The sequence below is a fragment of the Ranitomeya imitator genome, chromosome 6 (genome assembly GCF_032444005.1).
Source record: "Ranitomeya imitator isolate aRanImi1 chromosome 6, aRanImi1.pri, whole genome shotgun sequence".
NCBI classification, from domain to species: Eukaryota; Metazoa; Chordata; class Amphibia; order Anura; family Dendrobatidae; genus Ranitomeya; species Ranitomeya imitator.
In genome coordinates, this window is record NC_091287.1 from 176120141 (window position 1) to 176141645 (window position 21505).

The following is a 21505-nucleotide window of genomic DNA, read 5'->3' on the forward strand; positions in this document are numbered from 1 at the left end:
TAATTTGGCTAGGTGAGAGGCTCTGGACTGGGGTCTAAGGGGTATCGTTTCTACAGCTTGCCTAATTTATTTCAAGCTGTTGTGTTACATACTCCAGAATCTCACTCCTGTCCCTGACTGGAGGAAGATGTCTGGTGTGATGCACATACACACATCACTTGTCAGATGTTCCTGATTCATGAAGAGACCTGCACCTCTTCATGAATCAGGAACGTCAAACTCTACCATGCCCCCCTCAAATAGACCAGCAAGAAAATCGCCGGTCTTGATGAATTGGGGGTCTGTTTTTTTTTAGGAAGCTATTAATTGAATGTGTTAGGTCTTGTGCCTGTGAGACCACCTACAGCATGATGGATGGCTTTGACTGACAGCTGAACTCTGGAGAATTTAAATTGAATTGTAAACTTAATTACCGTATAATAAAGTTCTTATAATAGGCAGCACAGAGCAGTAAATGACATATCTGGTATCCCAACCCAGGAAAAAACTGTATAGTATATTTTATATTAATTCCCTTATAAAAGAAAAGTTCTTCAACTTTCTGATATGCCTTGTGATTCAGTTCCTCACCACTGCCAAGATTTTAGTTTGTTGGGAGTGAGTGAGAACATTTGGTTGCAAACCACTTCTGTGCCTTGTCCTGGGCTCAGCTGAGCATGGAAAACATATGTATCCTGTCGAGACAAATACGTTTTACAGTAGTTTATTTTCTGTTTGTTGTGGTATAGACTGTTTGTTTTTCTTATATAGGCACAATTAGCAAAGAAAACCACACAACTAAATGACGCCAAATTAATAGAGCAGGAACTTAAAGAGAAGGTAAGGGGATTTTTGGTCTTTATAAATTAACTTTTATCAGAATTATGCATGGACATTTATAGATTCAGAGCAGAAGCAGTTAAGGGAACATACATTTCTCCTTCGCCTCATTAGGGACACAGGACCATGGGTGTATGCTGTTGCCACTAGGTTAATAAAAAGAAACGTACATTTTGATGATGACCACAAGTTAACTGCGCATGGAAGCAAAGCTCTATGGGTGGGCTTGTGAGATAGGTTTAATCAGGTCTATTGGTTGACTGACTGTAGCCTAAATGTGGTAGCTGTAGTTTTAGCTTTTTGCACTATTACTAGAGTTGGGTGAATTTCTTCAAGTGGTATTGAATGCTACTCAGAATTTTACAGAAATCCATATTGTCCAGAATGCAGATGTTCTTTGTAATTGAGAGATCTGCAAGGTGGCAGTCAGCTAGCCAACATTTTGCTGAACTGTAAAGGGCTGTCAAAAGGTTAGAAAATAGTACCTCTGGACCACCTCTACGTCATGCTCTTACCCATATGGTGCTAGTTGCCATTTTTTATTGCCACTGTGCGCTGAAACCTAGGGCCTCTCGATGCTAGGCAAAGATGTGCACCACAACCTTTAGAGGTAACACTGGGACTTCCTCTGTGACTAGTTCTAGGACTTCCTTGCGTATGGACATCCCAAGTCTAGTCGCATCTGGAAGTCCCAGCCTAGTGTAAAGATGTTTGTTGATTCAGGACTCTAAGTGGGACAATGAGCAGTGAAGTGAGTATAGATGGGGGTTTTTAATATACATCTTACATTTATTATGTTCTACAGTTTCTCGGCATAATAAGAAACATTCAATTTGCAGGAAATAAATTGGCTGCTTAATTCTCAGTAAAATTTGGCAGATTTGAGACTCGTTCATTTTTCATTATTCCCAATTAACAACTGCTTGATATGAAAGAGGCCTTTCATTATTAAAAATACTATTGTAGAACAGAGTTTGAGTATATGATTATTTTTTTCCATTTTTTTGTACAGATTAACACATTGGAAGACCAGTTAAAAAATTACTCGCGTGGTGTTTTTGTCACTCCTCTTGGGACTCCTTATAAAGGTCGGAAACTATTTCAGCAGTGCTCTTTTGTAACGTGAATACATTGTACTCCAGATTAATTTTTATGTTAATACTAAATTCGATTTATTGACTGGGAGCCAATAAACAATGGAATAAGCAATTTTACTAATGTTTGTGCCATGTAAATATGACAGCGATCAGCCAATGAACGAGCAAACACTTGCTAAGCAGCAGATCTTGCATTTCATTGTCGGCAGCACATCTCAACTTGTAAACAGAAGATGAGCTGTTGACAATATGCAAACCATAGGGACTATTATTGGTCGTTCATTACGATGTAGTTTGCATTGTTGATCGCTTCTTGATCATGTAGGAAATTTGTGATCATATCGTCATCCGTCTCTGTAGTTTGGTGTTATGGTCTAGAACAGACCTGGGCAAAGTGTGGCTCTCGGGGAAACATTCGGTCCTCTGCTGGTTCCCATCTGGTACCCAGATCGTGACAGCCGAGGTGTTTTAAAGAGTGGCCCACTGGCTGCACTGTGCCCTCCCCCACCTGACATCACTGCAATGGATGCGTTAGTGAAGTAAGGGCCTCTGGCCATTTCTTCTACTAATTGGCATGTGAGACAGCTGACTTCATCGCGTCAGCTGTGCATGGGGGTGTTCTGATCAGGCGGCCTTGGAACAACATGAAAAAACCTTCGCTGGAGTAGTGGTAACTATACAGACCGCTAACCTTGAACTTATCACAGACACTAGATGTAGCCGTGGGGTGTGCCTATCCAGACCTAGACACCTCGACACAGCCGGAGGACTAATTATCCCTAAAGATGGAAAATAGGAAAACTGACTTGCCTCAGAGTAGACCCCCAAAGTATAGGCAGCCCCCCACAAATAATGACGGTGAGTAGGAGAGGAAAAGACACACGCAGGCGGAAAACAGATTAAGCAAAGGAGGCCACTTCTACCTAGATAGGGAAGTATAGTACAGGATACTGAGCGGTCAGCACAAAATCTACAAAATATCCACAGCAGAAAAATACAAAAACTCCACCACCTAACTAAAGGTGTGGAGAGTATATCTGCAACTCCAGCGAATCCAACCAGACTGAGAAAACAACAGGACAGTCGAAGCCGGAACAAAATAGAAACTATGAACTGCACGAAAAAATAGACACACAGCCTGTGAGCCTAAGAAAAAGAATCAGACACTTATCTTTAGCTGAAATGGCAGCAGGCAGGAGCGGCCAGGCAGAGAACCATTACTGGCAATAGAACATTGACAACTGGCAGGGACTAATGAGTCCTGCAAAGCTAAATACCCCAGTCAGCTTTGCAATTAGCAGATACACCTGTCCAATCCTGCAGTCCAGGCCCAACTGCATTACCATCTACAACCACCGGAGGGAGCCCAAAAGCAGAATTCACAACAGGGGCAGAGTAAGTGCACCGCAGACAGGAGCAGAGGCAGAGTGGTGGGAGCTATAGGCATCTAATGCTGGACACGGAGAGGTTATGAGGGTCTCGTGCTGGACACAGGGAGGCTATGGGGCTCTCATTCTGGACACAGGGAGGCTATGTGGGGACTCTCATGCTGGACAGTGGGAGGCAATGGGGCTCTCATGCTGTTCACAGGAAGCTATGTGGGGGCTTTCATGCTGGTTGGGGAGGCTATGGGAGTCTCATGCTGAACACGGGGAGGCTATGGGCCTCATGCTGGACATGGGCAGGCTATGGGCCTCATGCTGGACATGGGCAGGCTATTTGGGGGCTCTCATTCTGGACACGGGAAGGCTATGTAGGGGGCTCTCATGCTGGACACGGGGAGGCTATGTGGGGGTTCAAATGGGATGTCAGCATACTTTAAGGCAGTGTTCCCCAAGTCCAGTCCTCAAGAGCCACCAACAGGTCATGTTTTGAGGATTTCCTTAGTATTGCCCAGGTGATAATTGCATCACCTGGACAGGCAAGCATTCAATGACCTGGGCAATACTAAGGATATCCTCAAAACATGACCTGTTGGTGGCTCTTGAGGACTGGAGTTGGGGAACACTGCTTTAAGGGGTTCTCTACCTCTAGGACAACCCCTTCTTGATCTAAATGTTTGGATCTAATAAAATAAAAAAGCTTATGCTCACCTTCCACCCCGACGCAATTCCAGCGGTGTCGCAACTCGCTCTCCCCAGGGTTCCCGTGTTCAGCGCTGGCGTCACTGGCGCCCCGCCTTTTATCGAATTGAACATGTACATGAAGTCCGGGCTGCTGCTGATCTCTTGCTTCCTCACCATGTTCAATTCAACAGAAGGCAGAAACCGTGACAAAAACAATGTAGAAAAATAGAAATGCGCACAATCAGCCTGTTACACCTGTTTCACCTCCCCGTAGCTGGAAAGCGTGCTTCAGCCACTCCGGACTACGGGTGCTCATTCAGAAAAAAACTGTCTCAAATAGTAAAAAGCATGAAGGAAATGAAGAGCACTCACCGTCCATACAAAAGGTCCGTTCTTTATTGATTTATGGCCTCACAATAAAATAGCAGGACATGGCAGGGAGAAACAGTGGAGAAGGACGACGGCTGTTTCGCGCTCCTGCGCTTCTACGTTCGCGCTCCTGCGCTTCTACGTGTCCGTAGAAGCGCAGGAGCGCAAAACGGCCGTCGTCCTTCTCCACTGTTTCTCCCTGCCATGTCCTGCTATTTTATTGTGAGGCCATAAATCAATAAAGAACGGACCTTTTGTACGGACGGTGAGTGCTCTTCTTTTCCTTCATGCTTTTTACTAATTGGCAGAAACAGTGACACCAGCACTGATTGGGCATCAGGCTCACATGTCGGAACAACAGGACAGGATCCCCAGGGAGAGCGCGTGCTGACACCGTAGAATGGCGCCGGCACCAGATGTGAGTATAAGCTTTTTTATTTTATCAGGGCAAAGTGTGGAGTATGACAAGGAGTTGTCCAGGTGGTGGCAACTTCTTTAATTCTGCTCAATATTAAGTGATGCAATTATTATTACTATAAAACAATTATAATGAATATGTTAATATTAATACTGAACAGAATTAATTTCAGCGTATTGGTTCGGCCCTCCACAACAGTCACGGTCTCATGCGGCCCCTTGGGAAAATTAATTACCCACCCCTGGTCTAGTATGATAGTCTTATAAGGACATCAGTTTTCATGATTACGCAGGTAAGGCCCCCTATACAATACGTAGTTACCTGTAGTACAGGCTTTGGATGTAAGCAGCTATATAACTCATTAGCTGCAGTTGTGCATTTCACAAAAGGGGTTAAAGGGGTTGTCCACTACTAGGACCACCCTTTCTTGATCTAAATGTTTGGCCCCGATAAAATAAAAAAGCCTATACTCATCTCTTGTGCTGGCGCCGTTCCTGCAGTGTCAGCCCTTGTGTTCCCGGGGCTCTCCTGTGGTTATGACACGTGAGCTCAGCTCCCAATCAGCACTGGCGTCACTCTCCTCCTTCTGTCGAATTGAACATGAAGAGGAAGTCCGGGCTACAGCTGATCTGACTTCCTCTTTAAGTTCAATTAGACAGGAGACGTGGACAGTGACGCCAGCGATAATTGGGCGCCGGGGTCAAGTGTTACAACAACAGCATGGGATCCCCGGAGAGAGTGAGTGCCATCACCGCTGGCACGGGAGGAGAGTATAGGCTTTTTATTTTATTGAAGCCAAGTGTGGGGTATGTCAAGGAGTTGTCCAAGTAGTGGACAATCTGTAACTTCACATCTTTATAGCTGTTGCTCTTGCAGTTCTCATGTAGTGTTTTTTACTTTTTCTACAGATGTCAATCATCGGTACACTGATGTGTCTGTCTTTGCTGAGCCTACAGAGTTTGAGTATTTGAGAAACATATTGTTTGAGTATATGATGGGAAAGGAAACTAAGGTGAGGAGCTCCACAGTTGCATAATTATTATGCCAACATTACAAAGGTGGTCTTGTACTGTAGACAGTTTATGTAAGTACATATACCGTAAATCATTTATTGAGTTTGACTACATGAAGGAAAAAAAATGACGACCACACACACACGCTACTTTGAGAGCACCGTATGGCAGGGCTATTCTTTCAAACTGTGCTTTTTAAACAAGAGTATCATTTGACCACTACATGGCATCATTTTGGCTATTATGCTTTATGTACGATCACTCTGACTTTCAGTTTTGCTAAAATCTTACCGGTCTTGCCCTATGTATAAGTGCAAATTGTACTGATGTTTACTGGTCAGTGTATAGACCGCGGACCATATGATCCCATAGTGATGACCCGTCGCTTGGTTAAAGGTTTTTTTTTCTTTTATGTTTTTTCCACTGCTCCCTTGAGTGTTCCGGGTTTTTTTTTTCTTATAACCCCTTCCAACATGGACAATTTTTATTTTTGTTTCTCCCCCACCCCCATTTTCCAAGAGCAGAATCTTATCTTTTTTTTTTTTTTTTTTTATATTGTGTGTGTGCATACTGTGGTTAAGGGAAGTATTCAGACTCCTTTCAATTTTCACTCTTTGTTTCATTGCAGCCATTTGGTAAATTCAAAAAAGTTCATTTTTTCACATTAATGTACACTCTGCACCCCATCTTGACTGAAAAAAACCAGAAATGTAGTAATTTTTGCAAATTTATTAGAAAAGAAAAACTGATATCACATGGTCATAAGTATTCAGACCCATTGCTCAGTAGAAGCACGCTTTTGAGCCAGTACAGCCATGAGTCGTCTTGGGAATGATGCAACAAGTTTTTCACACCTTCCTTGCAGATCCTCTCCAGTTCTGTCAGGTTGGATGATGAATGTTGGTGGACAGCCATTTTCAGGTCTCTCCAGAGATGCTCAATTGGGTTTAGGTCAGGGCTCTGTCTGGGCCAGTCAAGAATGGTCACAGAGTTGTTCTGAAGCTACTCCTTTGTTATTTTAGCTGTGTTCTTAGGGTCATTGTCTTGATGGAAGATGAACCTTTGGCCAAGTCTAAGGTCCAGAGCACTGTGGAAGAGGTTTTCATCCAGGATATCTCTGTACTTGGCCACATTCATGTTTCCTTCAATGACAACCAGTCGTCCTGTCCCTGCAGCTGAAAAACACCCCCATAGCATGATGCTGCCACCATCATGTTTCACTGTTGGGATTGTATTGGGCAGGTGATGAGCAGTGCCTGGTTTTCTCCACACATACCGCTTAGGCTATGTGCACACGTCAGGATTTCTTGCAGAAATTTTCCTGACAAAAACCGGACATTTCTACCAGAAATCCGCATGCGTTTTTGACACGTTTTTGGTGCATTTTTTTGTGCGTTTTTTCCCAAATGCATAGAATAGCGGGAAAAACGCAGAAAATCTGCAAAATGAACGAACATGCTGCTTTTTTTTACCGCGATGCGTTTTTTTCGCGGGGAAAAAACGTATCATGTGCACAAAACATGCAGAATGCATTCTAAATGATAGGATGCATAATGTATGCGTTTTTAATGAGTTTTTATAGCGTTTTTACAGTGAAAAAACCTGAACGTGTGCACATAGCCTTAGAATGATCACCAAAAAGTTTATCTTCGTCTCATCAGACACGAGAATCTTATTTCTCAAAGTCTAGGAGTCCTTCATGTGTTTTTTTTTTTGTTTGTTTGTTTTTTGTTTTGTTTTTTAGCAAATTCTATGTGGGGTTTCAAATGTCTTGCACTGAGGAGAGACTTCCGTCAGGCCGCTCTGCCATAAAGGCCCAACTGGTGGAGGGCTGCAGTGATAGTTGACTTTGTGGAACTTTTTCCCATATCCCAACTGCATCTCTGGAGCTTAGCCACAGTGATCTTGGGGTTCTCCTTTACCGCTCTCAGCAAGACTCTTCTCCCACGATTGCTCTGTTTGGCTGGACGGCCAAGTCTAGGAAGACCTCTGGTGGTCCCAAACTTCTTCCAGTTAAGGATTATGCAGGCCACTGTGCTCTTAGGAACCTTGAGTACTGCAGAAATTCAGTTGTAACCTTGGCCAGATCTGTGCCTTGCCACAATTCTGTCTCTGAGCTCCTTGGCCAGTTCCTTTGATCTCATGATTCTCATTTGGCCTGACATGCACTGTGCGCTGTGAGGTCTTATATAGACAGGTGTGAGCCTTTCCAAATCAAGTCCTATCAGTTTAATTACGGTAAATTCAGCTGGACTCCAGTGAAGGAGTAGAACCATCTCAAGGAGGATCACAAGGAAATGGACAGCATGTGACTTAAATATGAGTGTCTGAGCAAAGGGCCTGAATACTTATGACCATGTGATATTTCAGTTTTTCTTTCGTATTAAATTTGCAAAAATTTCTACATTTGTTTTTTTTTTTTCAGTCAAGATGGGGTGCAGAGTGTACATTCATGTGAAAAAAATGAACTTTTTTGAATTTACCAAATGGCTGCAATGAAACAGAGTGAAAAATTTAAAGGGAGTCTGAATACTTTCCGTACCGTGTGTGTGTGTGTGTGTATGTATATATATATATATATATATACAGTGGGGCAAAAAAGTATTTAGTCAGTCAGCAATAGTGCAAGTTCCACCACTTAAAAAGATGAGAGACGTCTGTAATTTACATCATAGGTAGACCTCAACTATGGGAGACAAACTGAGAAAAAAAAATCCAGAAAATCACATTGTTTGTTTTTTTAACATTTTATTTGCATATTATGGTGGAAAATAAGTATTTGGTCAGAAACAAACAATCAAGATTTCTGGCTCTCACAGACCTGTAACTTCTTCTTTAAGAGTCTCCTCTTTTCTCCACTCATTACCTGTAGTAATGGCACCTGTTTAAACTTGTTATCAGTATAAAAAGACACCTGTGCACACCCTCAAACAGTCTGACTCCAAACTCCACTATGGTGAAGACCAAAGAGCTGTCAAAGGACACCAGAAACAAAATTGTAGCCCTGCACCAGGCTGGGAAGACTGAATCTGCAATAGCCAACCAGCTTGGAGTGAAGAAATCAACAGTGGGAACAATAATTAGAAAATGGAAGACATACAAGACCACTGATAATCTCCCTCGATCTGGGGCTCCACGCAAAATCCCACCCCGTGGGGTCAGAATGATCACAAGAACGGTGAGCAAAAATGCCAGAACCACGCGGGGGGACCTAGTGAATGAACTGCAGAGAGCTGGGACCAATGTAACAAGGCCTACCATAAGTAACACACTACGCCACCATGGACTCAGATCCTGCAGTGCCAGACGTGTCCCACTGCTTAAGCCAGTACATGTCCGGGCCCGTCTGAAGCTTGCTAGAGAGCATTTGGATGATCCAGAGGAGTTTTGGGAGAATGTCCTATGGTCTGATGAAACCAAACTGGAACTGTTTGGTAGAAACACAACTTGTCGTGTTTGGAGGAAAAAGAATACTGAGTTGCATCCATCAAACACCATACCTACTGCAAAGCATGGTTGTGGAAACATCATGCTTTGGGGCTGTTTCTCTGCAAAGGGGCCAGGACGACTGATCCGGGTACATGAAAGAATGAATGGGGCCATGTATCGTGAGATTTTGAGTGCAAACCTCCTTCCATCAGCAAGGGCATTAAAGATGAAACGTGGCTGGGTCTTTCAACATGACAATTATCCAAAGCACACCGCCAGGGCAATAAAGGAGTGGCTTTGTAAGAAGCATTTCAAGGTCCTGGAGTGGCCTAGCCAGTCTCCAGATCTCAACCCTATAGAAAACCTTTGGAGGGAGTTGAAAGTCCATGTTGCCAAGCGAAAAGCCAAAAACATCACTGCTCTAGAGGAGATCTGCATGGAGGAATGGGCCAACATACCAACAACAGTGTGTGGCAACCTTGTGAAGACTTACAGAAAATGTTTGACCTCTGTCATTGCCAACAAAGGATATATTACAAAGTATTGAGATGAAATTTTGTTTCTGACCAAATACTTATTTTTCACCATAATATGCAAATAAAATGTTAAAAAAACAGACAATGTGATTTTCTGGATTTTTTTTTCTCAGTTTGTCTCCCATAGTTGAGGTCTACCTATGATGTAAATTACAGACGCCTCTCATCTTTTTAAGTGGTGGAACTTGCACTATTGCTGACTGACTAAATACTTTTTTGCCCCACTGTATATACACACACATTCAATTGACCAAATAATGTACTGAGAGAAAAAATGATAAATGCAGGGAAATTGCGAAAAAAGTGCAACTCTCACATTGGTTTTTTGGAATTGTTTTAAAAAATATATTGTGTGGTAGCCTGGTAATATAATTCTCCTCATCAGTCGATTACAGTCATTCCAAAACAAACTTGTCCTGTTTTTCTGTTTTTTCCTTATTTTGGTGAAGAAAAAAAATCTGAAATTTGAAGAAAAAATTTTTTGGGTTTGTGTCGCCATTTTCCGAGACCCATGACACCTTTCGCTTTTTGGTCAATAAAGCATTATTGGGATGATTTTTTTTGATGATTGATTTTATTGATTTTGGGATGTATGACATTTTAATTGCTTCTTACAGCACTTTTTGGTGGTATTGCCATGATAAAAAATTTGTCATTTTTATTTTTTTCCTGTTTTCAGTGTCTATCGATCAAGTTAATTTTTATATTTTGATAGACTGGACTTTTCTGGACACGGCGATACCACTTATGTGTATTTTTGTTTTTTAGAAACAATATGTAAGTTGAACTTTCAAGTTTTTCATGGTTTTTACAACTTTAACTTTTTGCTTTATTTATTAGTCCCCTTAAAAGACTTGAACATGTGATTGTCTGATCGCTTGCACTATATACAGTAAAATCACAGTATTACTGTATGTAATAAAAGTGGCAGTCTCCTTTTGAAGCCCCATAGGCTGGGTTTCAAGGGAGCTGTGTGTTGACAGGCACGGAGATCTTCAACAGACCAACAGCTATCATTGTAACTTATTGGCACCCCATGATCGCAGCATCCTAGGAGCACCAATTGGTGCATAGAATGATGCGCATCTTTGCTGGGTCCAGGTTAACAGTCATGGGCTGACCCTGGGCCTGTCTTTCTGACAGACCCATCGAGCCTATGTGCACCTGTTGTGTATGCGTCTTCGTGGCGGTTTTCCGCTGCGAAAACACATACACAACACAAACCAGGTTAAAAAAAAAAAAATTTGCAGTGTTCTCGCCTACCGGCGTTCCCACGCAGCGATGCTCCTGGCAGCTAGCGTTCCTAGCAATTCATTGCAAAATCTCGCAAGATTTCGCAATGTATTACTAGGAAGTAACGCTGGCTGCCGGGAGCATCGGTGACGCTGCGCGGGAACACCGGTAGGTGAGAATATTGCGATTTTTTTTTTTTTTTTTTTTTTTTTTTATATAAACATTACGGTATATCTTGTTACTATCAATAGTGAAAAGAGAGAGAGAATTTCCCTGACGGGAAATTCTTCCACGCATGCTCAGTTTGAAAAGACGGGACCCGTCGCTGGATTCCTGCTTTTCACAGGCAACGACACATCCTGCGCCCATAGGCTGCTATTGTAGCCAGTGACTGGCAGCGCCGGATGCGTCGCTGACCGATTTTCCGCCGTGCAGAAAAAAACGTTCCTCTGAACGTTTTCTCTGCCCGACGGACCGTTTTTTTTACTCAGGATCCAGTGCACGACGGATGAAACGGATGGCCATAAGTCACAATCCGTCGCTAATACAAGTCTATGAGAAAACGCAGGATACTGCTAATATTTTTTTCAGGATCCTGCATTCTCAAAAATCGACTGATTGTGAAGGGAGGTGAAAGACGGAAGTGTGAAAGAGGCCTTAACCTGACGGGACCGAATCTGCATGTAATTCATTAGCTCACATTCACCTTCTGTATTCTGCTGTAATTCTCATACTAATATTTTATTTTATTTTTTTAAGACCATGGCGAAAGTTATCACTACAGTACTTAGATTTCCAGCTGATCAAGCTCAGAAGATCTTAGAAAGAGAGGAGTCTCGACCTGTGGTAAGGATCATCTCCGTGTCTCATGGATCCTAAGATAAAAGGGGTTCTTTATTATTATGCTGGGTATATTAGTAGATGAAATTGACAATGTAATGGAGCAGTTTGGTTTTCAGAATTTCGTAACCCATTGTCAGTCTATGCGATGAATATCTGAACCGGGTGTCCCCTTTTACATATGACCCATGTTGCTAGCCATGGTGTCGCGGAAGATGGCATTTGGCTGAATAAGCTGCTAATCTGGCTTGTATTGCTTTATTTTTACTCTTTTTAAAAAAAAAAAAAAAAACATTTTACAGTGTTTCCTGTGATTTTGTTAAAATGTTCCAATATTTATTGAATAGAATAGACAGATTTTTTTCAGTACAAACCAATTTGGGCAATTTTGTTTTATACAATTTTTTAATTAACTCCTGAGAATCGCAATGCCTCATAGGTAACTGTGGTGACATGACTCTTTGCCACCATTCATGACCTGTCATGCCGACAAAAAAATATGGGAAAAGCTAAGTTAAAGGGGTATTCCCATCTTCAAGATCCTATCCCGATGTGTAGTAGGTGTAATAATAACATTAGCAAATACCTCCAATTAAAAATGTAGAATAGTTCTTCTGATTTGCCATGTCGCTTACCATGTGCAGGATACTGCAGTAGCTTAGATATTCTTGGTTACGACCACTCGTATAGTGACAGTTGTTAGTGGTCGTAACCATAGATAGCTAAGCTACTAAAAGGGCTGCATGGGAAAAGCGACATAGCGAATCAGAAGAACTATACTACTTTTCTATATACTACATTCTACATTACACCTACTTCATATTGAGATAGCATCTTGTAGATGGAAATACTTCTGGAAACCTTATTTCTGCTGCAAGGGAAATACCTACTTTTTTGGAAAATCTTATTTGAAATTGACTGCAGCTTGGTGAAGAGTTGGTAACCACTATAATCATGGTTAAACTGGGTAGGTTATATATTTAACCCTCAGAAGTGCAAATAGGGTTGTGTAAAATATTTTTATATTTTACTGCTTCGGATCCAACTCCAAAACATAATATAAGGAATTTGTTTCCAGTTTTTCTGCTCTTGTATAGCCATGTTTTCTAACCCAATGGTTAAGAAATGGCATTAACAAAGTTCTAAAGACTTTTTTTTTTACTTAGATAAGCTTAATATGTTAAAGGGGTGGTCCACAACTCAGAAAACCACTTCTCAATTTCTTTTTCCTAAAAGTAAAAAAACAGCTATGCTCCCATCCTGCCCCGCGGCATTGTTCCCATGGTTTTGGCACTGGTTCTCCCAGGGTTCGCATGACAGGTCATGTGATCCCTACTGCCAATCAGCAGTCTCTTCACTGTCCCCTCCTTCGGGCAAATCAGACATCCAGACTAAGTGAGACCTGTGTGTGCTCGAAGGAGGGGACAGTGAAACTGTTGCTAATTGGCCATAGGGATTGAGTGACATGATGTCAAGCGAGCCCCAGGAGAACCAGTGCTGACACCACTGATACACTTTTAGCTCTGGAGGCGAGTATAGGCATTATTATTTTACGTGGGGGTAGGAAGGGGCTTGGAAACGGAGAGATTGAGAAGGAGTTGGATAACCCATTTACAGTACAGAGCAGTATACAGTGGAATACTCACACGTCGGATGAAATTAGTGTTGAACACGTCACCAATTTTAAAGTAAATGTATTTCCACACATGCAAAGAATTCAAACCATAGATGTCCATAAATTTGTTTAATAATGAGAAATGACTTGGGGAAGAAGTATTGAACACGCTTGCAGAAATCTATCTTTGTTGGTGATGACAGCTTCAAGACGACTCCTGTATGGAGAAACTAGTCGCATGCATTGCTCAGATGTGATTTTTGGCCCATTCTTCCACAGAAACACTCTTCAAATCCTGAAGATTCTGTTGGATCCTTCTATGAACTTTGAGCTTTTGTTCCTTCCATAAATTTACAGTAGTATTGAATTCACGTCGGGTAAATGGCTGGGCCATTCTAGCAGCTTTAATTTCTTTATCTGAAACCAATTGAGGGTTACCTTAGCTGTGTGTTTGTAATCATTGTCTTGCTGAAATCTCTATCCTTGTTTTGTGTTCATCATCCTGGTAGACGGCAGCATATTTATATCAAGAAACTCTCTGTACCTTTGTCCATTCATCCTTTCTTCAATTATATGGTGTTTGCCAGTGCCATATACTGAAAAACAGCCACACCACCATGATGTTACCACTTCCAAACTTCACTGTTGGTATGGTGTTTTTGGGTGATATGCAGTGCCTTTTGGCCTCCTAACATGGTGTGGCATCCAAAGATTTCAATTTTGACCAGACTATTTTCTCCCAGTATTTCACAGGATTGTCTAAATGTTGTTGAGCAAACTTTAATCATACTGGAACATGCTTTTTGTTCAGCAATGGAGTTTTACGTGGTGAGCGTGCATACAGGCCATGGAGGTTGAGTGCATTACTTATACTTTTCTTTAAAATAATTGTTCCTACTAATTCCTGGTCTTTCTGTAGCTCTCTATAGGTGGTTCTTGGCTCTTGGACAACTCTTCTCATAATTATCACTCCTCTGTTTGCAATCTTGCGGGAAGCACCTTTCAGGGCTCGTTTATGGAGAAATTATGTTCTTTCCACTTCCAGATTATGACTCAAATAGTGCTCAGTCGAACCTTCAGTCGTTTAGAAATTCTTCCTTAACCAGTAGCATCAGTATGCTTTGCAACACTAAGGTTGTGAAGGTCTTAAGACAGCTCACTGGTGGTTACTCATCGTGAGATGATTCTCTTGTGGCACTTTGGTGACGAGACACCTTTTTATAGACCATTAGTTGAATCAGCTGATATTATTTTTCACTAAGTGACTGGATCGCTTTCTAATTACTGATAAATTTCAGCTGGTGTTATGACTTTCAATGGATTTTTGCACAGCTTCACGTGTTCTATACTTTTTCCCTATGTTATGTGTGTGTGTATATATGTATGTGTGAGATATAGATATATTTATTTTATATATATATACCGTATTTTACGGCGTATAAGACGACTTTTTTACCCCTAAAGATTGTCCCAAAAGTCGGGGGTCGTCTTATACGCCGGGTACGGCGTGTGCAGGGAGCCAGCCTGGATGTCGGCGTGTGGTTCCCAGGGTCTGGAGGAGAGGAGACTCTCCTTCAGGCCCTGGGATCCATATTCATGTAAAAAATAAAGAATAAAAATAAAAAACATGGATATACTCACCCTTGGACGGTCCCTGGCTCACAGCGCTGCTAGCGTCTCCCTCCGTTCCGAAGAATACGGTGAGTGAAGGACCTTCGATGACGTCGCGGTCAGGTGACCGGTCACCTGACCGCTCATGTGACCGCGACAGAGGGAGACGCTAGCAGCGCTGTGAGCCAGGGACCGTCCGAGGGTGAGTATATCCATGTTTTTTATTTTTATTCTTCATTTTTTACATGAATATGGATCCCAGGGCCTGAAGGAGAGTCTCCTCTCCTCCAGACCCTGGGAACCACACGCCGTATAAGATGACTGGGCGTATAGGATGACCCCTGTCTTATACAGCGGGCATATCCCAAATTCCATATTTTATATGGAAAAGTTGGTGGTCGTCTTATACGCCCAGATGTCTTATACACCCAGATGTCTTATACACCAGAAAATACGGTATGTATATATATACTGTATGTATGTATATGTATATATATATATATACAGTGGGGCAAAAAAGTATTTAGTCAGTCAGCAATAGTGCAAGTTCCACCACTTAAAAAGATGAGAGGCGTCTGTAATTTACATCATAGGTAGACCTTAACTATGGGAGACAAACTGAGATAAAAAAATCCAGAAAATCACATTGTCTGTTTTTTTTATCATTTTTTTTTTGCATATTATGGTGGAAAATAAGTATTTGTTCAGAAACAAACAATCAAGATTTCTGGCTCTCACAGACCTGTAACTTCTTCTTTAAGAGTCTCCTCTTTCCTCCACTCATTACCTGTAGTAATGGCTCCTGTTTAAACTTGTTATCAGTATAAAAAGACACCTGTGCACACCCTCAAACAGTCTGACTCCAAACTCCACTATGGTGAAGACCAAAGAGCTGTCAAAGGACACCAGAAACAAAATTGTAGACCTGCATCAGGCTGGGAAGACTGAATCAGAAATCAACAGTGGGAGCAATAATTAGAAAATGGAAGACATACAAGACCACTGATAATCTCCCTCGATCTGGGGCTCCATGCAAAATCCCACCCCGTGGGGTCAGAATGATCACAAGAACGGTGAGCAAAAATCCCAGAACCACGCGGGGGGACCTAGTAAATGAACTGCAGAGAGCTGGGACCAATGTAACAAGGCCTACCATAAGTAACACACTACGCCAGATGTGTCCCACTGCTTAAGCCAGTACATGTCTGGGCCCGTCTGAAGTTTGCTAGAGAGCATTTGGATGATCCAGAGGAGTTTTGGGAGAATGTCCTATGGTCTGATGAAACCAAACTGGAACTGTTTGGTAGAAACACAACTTGTCGTGTTTGGAGGAAAAAGAATACTGAGTTGCATCCATCAAGCACCATACTTACTGTAAAGCATGGTGGTGTAAATGTCATGCTTTGGGGCTGTTTCTCTGCAAAGGGGCCAGGACGACTGATCCGGGTACATGAAAGAATGAATGGGGCCATGTATCGTGAGATTTTGAGTGCAAACCTCCTTCCATCAGCAAGGGCATTGAAGATGAAACGTGGCTGGGTCTTTCAACATGACAATGATCCAAAACACACCGCCAGGGCAACGAAGGAGTGGCTTCGTAAGAAGCATTTCAAGGTCCTGGAGTGGCCTAGCCAGTCTCCAGATCTCAACCCTATAGAAAACCTTTGGAGGGAGTTGAAAGTCCGTGTTGCCAAGCGAAAAGCCAAAAACATCACTGCTCTAGAGGAGATCTGCATGGAGGAATGGGCCAACATACCAACAACAGTGTGTGGCAACCTTGTGAAGACTTACAGAAAACGTTTGACCTCTGTCATTGCCAACAAAGGATATATTACAAGGTATTGAGATGAAATTTTGTTTCTGACCAAATACTTATTTTCCACCATAATATGCAAATAAAATGTTAAAAAAACAAACAATGTGATTTTCTGGATTTTTTTTTTCTCAGTTTGTCTCCCATAGTTGAGGTCTACCTATGATGTAAATTACAGACGCCTCTCATCTTTTTAAGTGGTAGAACTTGCACTATTGCTGACTGACTAAATACTTTTTTGCCCCACTGTATATATAATATATATATATATTTTTTTTTATTATGCATGTGTGTGTATATAGATTAGAAAACACCATAGAGAATGTTTTCATGTCTCAGCCTTAGTTTCACTAACCCACTATTATTCGGCTTTTTGACTAATACTGTCTTTTATGGTGGAAGGTAATGCTACAATAGATGTGAGTGACATCTGCTTCATGGCGATTATCACCATTCCATCTGATCATTAAACATTTACATTTCACTTCCATGTTTCATTTCCAGAACATTTTCTGTTGGTCTCACTTTAGAAACTATGAAGGATCTTTAACTGGAGCTCCATGAGACGGTTAATGAATGTTAGTAAGACCAGGTGCACATGACTGTAGACAGTCCGAGGAAAAAAATCCCAGCATCTCCTAGTTTGATCCAATCTATATTGAAATCACACTCGGCCATGCAAGTCAATGAGTGCGTGGGAATCATCTGACTGCATTTAGATGACATCGGAGTGCAGTCTGATTTCTGTGCTTTGACCCAATGGAGGAGATGGAGAAATTTTGTTCTCCATCTTCTCATGGTGTGCTCTGATTCTCTCATCTGAGAGAATCTGGTCAAACTATGCTGACACTCTGATCAAATTCTGATCAGAGTTTCATTTGCATAATTTGCCCATTTCTATGGCCGTCTTACAGTAGCCTAAGATAATAGTATGACTTCACCTATGATATCACGATATGAGGGGGTACACAAAGTAAACAGTAATAGTCTTCTGGAGGGTGCGGCACTTGTAGTACATCTCCTGCCGCATGTTGAATGTACATGAAACCTCTGAATTAGTATGCCAGCTGACATTCTTGGGGAAGGTTTCAAAGTTGGATTCAATGATTCAAACTTTCTCCAATTTAGTTTTTTTGTTTTTTTAATTAATACAATCAACCGCCCAAACTAAGGAAAATGTGACGAAAATTAATTTAAGCCAAAATAGGTGTAAGACTGAGCAACTCATTGAAAAAAAAATTACTAGCACCAAACACACCCACCACATGAACATCAGCTGGCATAATGAACATTCACCTAGCGGCAGAAGCCCGTAATACAAGTGACCTGCCCTGCCCTGTTTATTTTGTGCCTCAACTCAATCATTTTAGAGGTACATTCACCGTACCGTTACCATATTCGTCCCTCACTTCTGTCTGTGTCATCGTAGGACTCGTAGCGCCTTGACCCCATCACTAATTACAAAGGCACAGCACCGTACACACAAGTGTGGCTGTGCCTGGTTCTTATATTGAGCTGCAATATAAAGCACGACAAACCTACTGTGCCTGTGTGAACAATAAGAGGCCATTCTATAGGGCAAACCCATTCCAATCAACACTGACCGCCTTTCCTAAGGATATGCCATAAATGTATATGCCTCAAGTTCTAATGGATCCTTAAATGTAATTGGTTTATTTTCTCCTATCAGACAAAAATTCTCATGATCATTAGTTTGATTATGGCAGCTCTGCTGGTACTACCGGAAATCCCTATAGAATACTGTATGGCTTAATTTGGCTTCCAGCTCCCCCCACCAGTTCGCAAATAATCCCTCCATGCTAATCTGCATAGGCATGTGTATCACTAACCTTCATGTCAGAATTAACTGCAGTAAGCTCTTTTCTCCCTGGCTTTGTAGTTTACCCCGCCTCGCAGTGGTATCTTCTGAATCAGTAAGCATGCGGGTGAGTGAAGAAATGTATTGTATTCTCTACATTAAGCTTGCTGTGTTCCTATTTTTATTGCTTCTTAATATTGCTGTGCAATTCTTCCAAAGTATGATTGGCACTTGTCTTCCATCATTGTGAACATCCATCTTTCTCTTCCATTTTTTGTTTCATTCTTTAATATATATGACATCTTTCCATATGTCCCATCATGCTTAGCAAACATTCAGATTGTTTGTCTATTCCATTGTTGTTGTTTTTTTCACTTAAAAAGACAAGTAATTTAGATTTTTGGTTGTGAAATATTACTGTTATTGCTTTATAAAAATTTCATTTGGACTATGACTTTTTCTATGTGAAATCAGGCACTTATTACACTTTTCCAGTTTCCCTAGCAGATCTCAGATAATAATATTTCTCACTGAGAGACTTGGAATCTACATAGACAAAATTCTGAAACCATTTGTGGTGGCATTGAATTTCTATGTTCGGGACACCACCGATCTGCTCGGGATACTGGATGGGATTTTCCTGGATCCCGACATGATACTGGGGAGTATAGATGTGAAGCCCTGTACTCCTCTATCCCACATGAGAAAGGATTGATGGCTGTGGACCACCACAGAGCACCAGAGGTACACCATATGACAGGCATAGCAAATTCATATTGGAAGCCCTAGAATTCTGTCTAACCAAAAATGTGTTTTTGTTTGACCAGAAGTACTTCCACCAGCTCAGGGGCACAGCTATGGGCAGCACTTGTGCCCATCTTATGCCAATTTGCTCCTGGACTGGTGGGAGGAAACAATCTTGGGTGACCCGACACAATGCCTTGATGATAGGATTGTGTTGTGGTTACGATACATTAATGACATCCTGGTCATATGGTAGGGCGATGCGTAGAATTTTGGAACCTTTATCAGTTGGCTTAATTCTAATGACATTGTCCTTCGGTTTACATACGAGGCGAGTTTAACTAAACTAGCCTTCCTTGATATTTGGATTGAAAGGAATAAAGATGGGGAAATTTTCACTAAGACCCATAGGAAAGAAACGGCCACCAATTCCCTCTTAAGGTGTGAGAGTATCCATCCTGCCCCCCTTAATAGGGTAATCCCCAAGGGGCAGTACTTGATGATACGCCGCAATTGCTCAAATTTGGAGACCTTTCAGGAACAAGCTAGGTATCTTCAAGGAAAATTTTTGGAAAGGGGCTATCCAAAAGGAGTTTTGAGAAGCCTATAAAGCATCCAAAAAAGAAAGGAAGGACTTGCTGGTCCCCAAATCAAAGAGGGATGATGACCCAACCATCCGTTTCATCACTAAATATTCCAATAGAGCAAATGACATAAGGGCCATCCTTCAAAAACATTGGGCAGTACTAATGATGGATTCAGATATAAATGGACAAATTGCTCCCTTCCCACAAGTCACTTATAGGAGGGGTAGATCTCTTGGTGCCAGACTGGTACACAGCTATTGCAAATCTAAAGGTGTAACGGGATTTTTAGGAATTCAGACCAAAGGCTGTTTCAAATGTGGCAACTGCAAAGCCTGTAGCTCAATCACGTCTTACCAAGGTGTTCGATGTTACTGGTAATATGTACTCCATCCGGCATTTCATTTATTGCCGCACGAAAGGTGTCATTTACAAGGCAACATGTGAGCTCGGGATGGAGTACGTAGTTAAAAGCAGAAGGGAATTTCAGAAAAGGGTTGGTGAACACCTACGGGACATCATCAACAAGAGAGATACACCAGTGGCCAATCGCATAAATCATATTCATCAAGGTGACATAAAAAAGATTGTCTTTATGGGAATTGACAAAATCACATCCCCAGTGAGAGTTGGGGATTGGGACAAACAGATTCTCCAAAGAGAAAGTCGTTAAATTTTCAACCTAAGAACGGTACATCGCCAAGGGTTGAATGAACAATTGTCCTATAGCTCATTTCTATAAGTTTAGTGCCACCCAAGACTGGTATAATTCTCGCTATTATTAGGGACGCTAACCTGCACATCCTCAAGGGCCCTCTTCTATTATAGGTAGTTGACAGTGTTTTAATCATCATACACTTTAGTCCTCTGGTCATATTTCATTTACAGACACCCTACATTATCTCTTGTTTTTTGTCTTTTAGCTTAGGGAGAGTATGCAGGGACAGGTAGACGGGGTCAGCCTTCGTTGAGTGGGGACGCCATTTGTGCTGGTTTTTAGGGTGCCAACCTCTGCTGTAGGTAGGGCTTTACCAGCATTTGGATTTTCTAGCGTAGGGGTGGGGAACCTCCGGCCCGTGGGCCACATGCAGCACGCGGTGACTTTTCATGCAGTCCGCGGGCAGGTCCCCGGAGTCCACAATGGTCTGTTGGCAGCCGTAACCTGCCAGTTCTTTAACCCCCAAGTGCACGCAGTGTTCATTACAGAACGCTGCCTGCACATGAATGATGTGGGCAGTGTTAGCGCCAGGGTGGGCGTGGTTACCACCCAGTGCTCTCTTGTCCTGTCCCGGAAGAGGATCTGCTGCCAGAAAATCCAAAGCGATCTCTGTGCCGGCAGCTCAGTGCTTGTCTGTTGGTGATTTCAGTTCCAGGTGATCTGTGCCCCTCAGCAATGTGCTGTGGAATCTCTGTGCCCCCAACTCTATGCTCCCTGTGTTCTCTGTGCCTCTCGGCTATATGCCCCCGTGATCTCTGTGCCCCCCAGCTAAATGCACCCC

At 42.1% G+C, this 21505-nt stretch overlaps 1 protein-coding gene across 4 annotated transcripts in view; it reads left to right on the forward strand.

The window, feature by feature from the left end:
* The window catches only part of GOLGA4 (golgin A4), a 199324-nt gene that overhangs the window by 169268 nt on the left and 8551 nt on the right, over positions 1–21505 (forward strand). For 3 of the 4 annotated variants that reach the window (XM_069730324.1, XM_069730322.1, XM_069730326.1), the window contains 5 exons: positions 751–819; positions 1832–1907; positions 5678–5781; positions 11740–11826; positions 18760–18805. In XM_069730324.1, coding sequence (XP_069586425.1) covers positions 751–819; positions 1832–1907; positions 5678–5781; positions 11740–11826; positions 18760–18789 — 366 coding nt within the window. In that variant the 3' untranslated portion in view covers positions 18790–18805. The remainder of the gene's footprint in view (positions 1–750; positions 820–1831; positions 1908–5677; positions 5782–11739; positions 11827–18759; positions 18806–21505) is intronic. The other variant, XM_069730325.1, reaches the window with a different exon arrangement.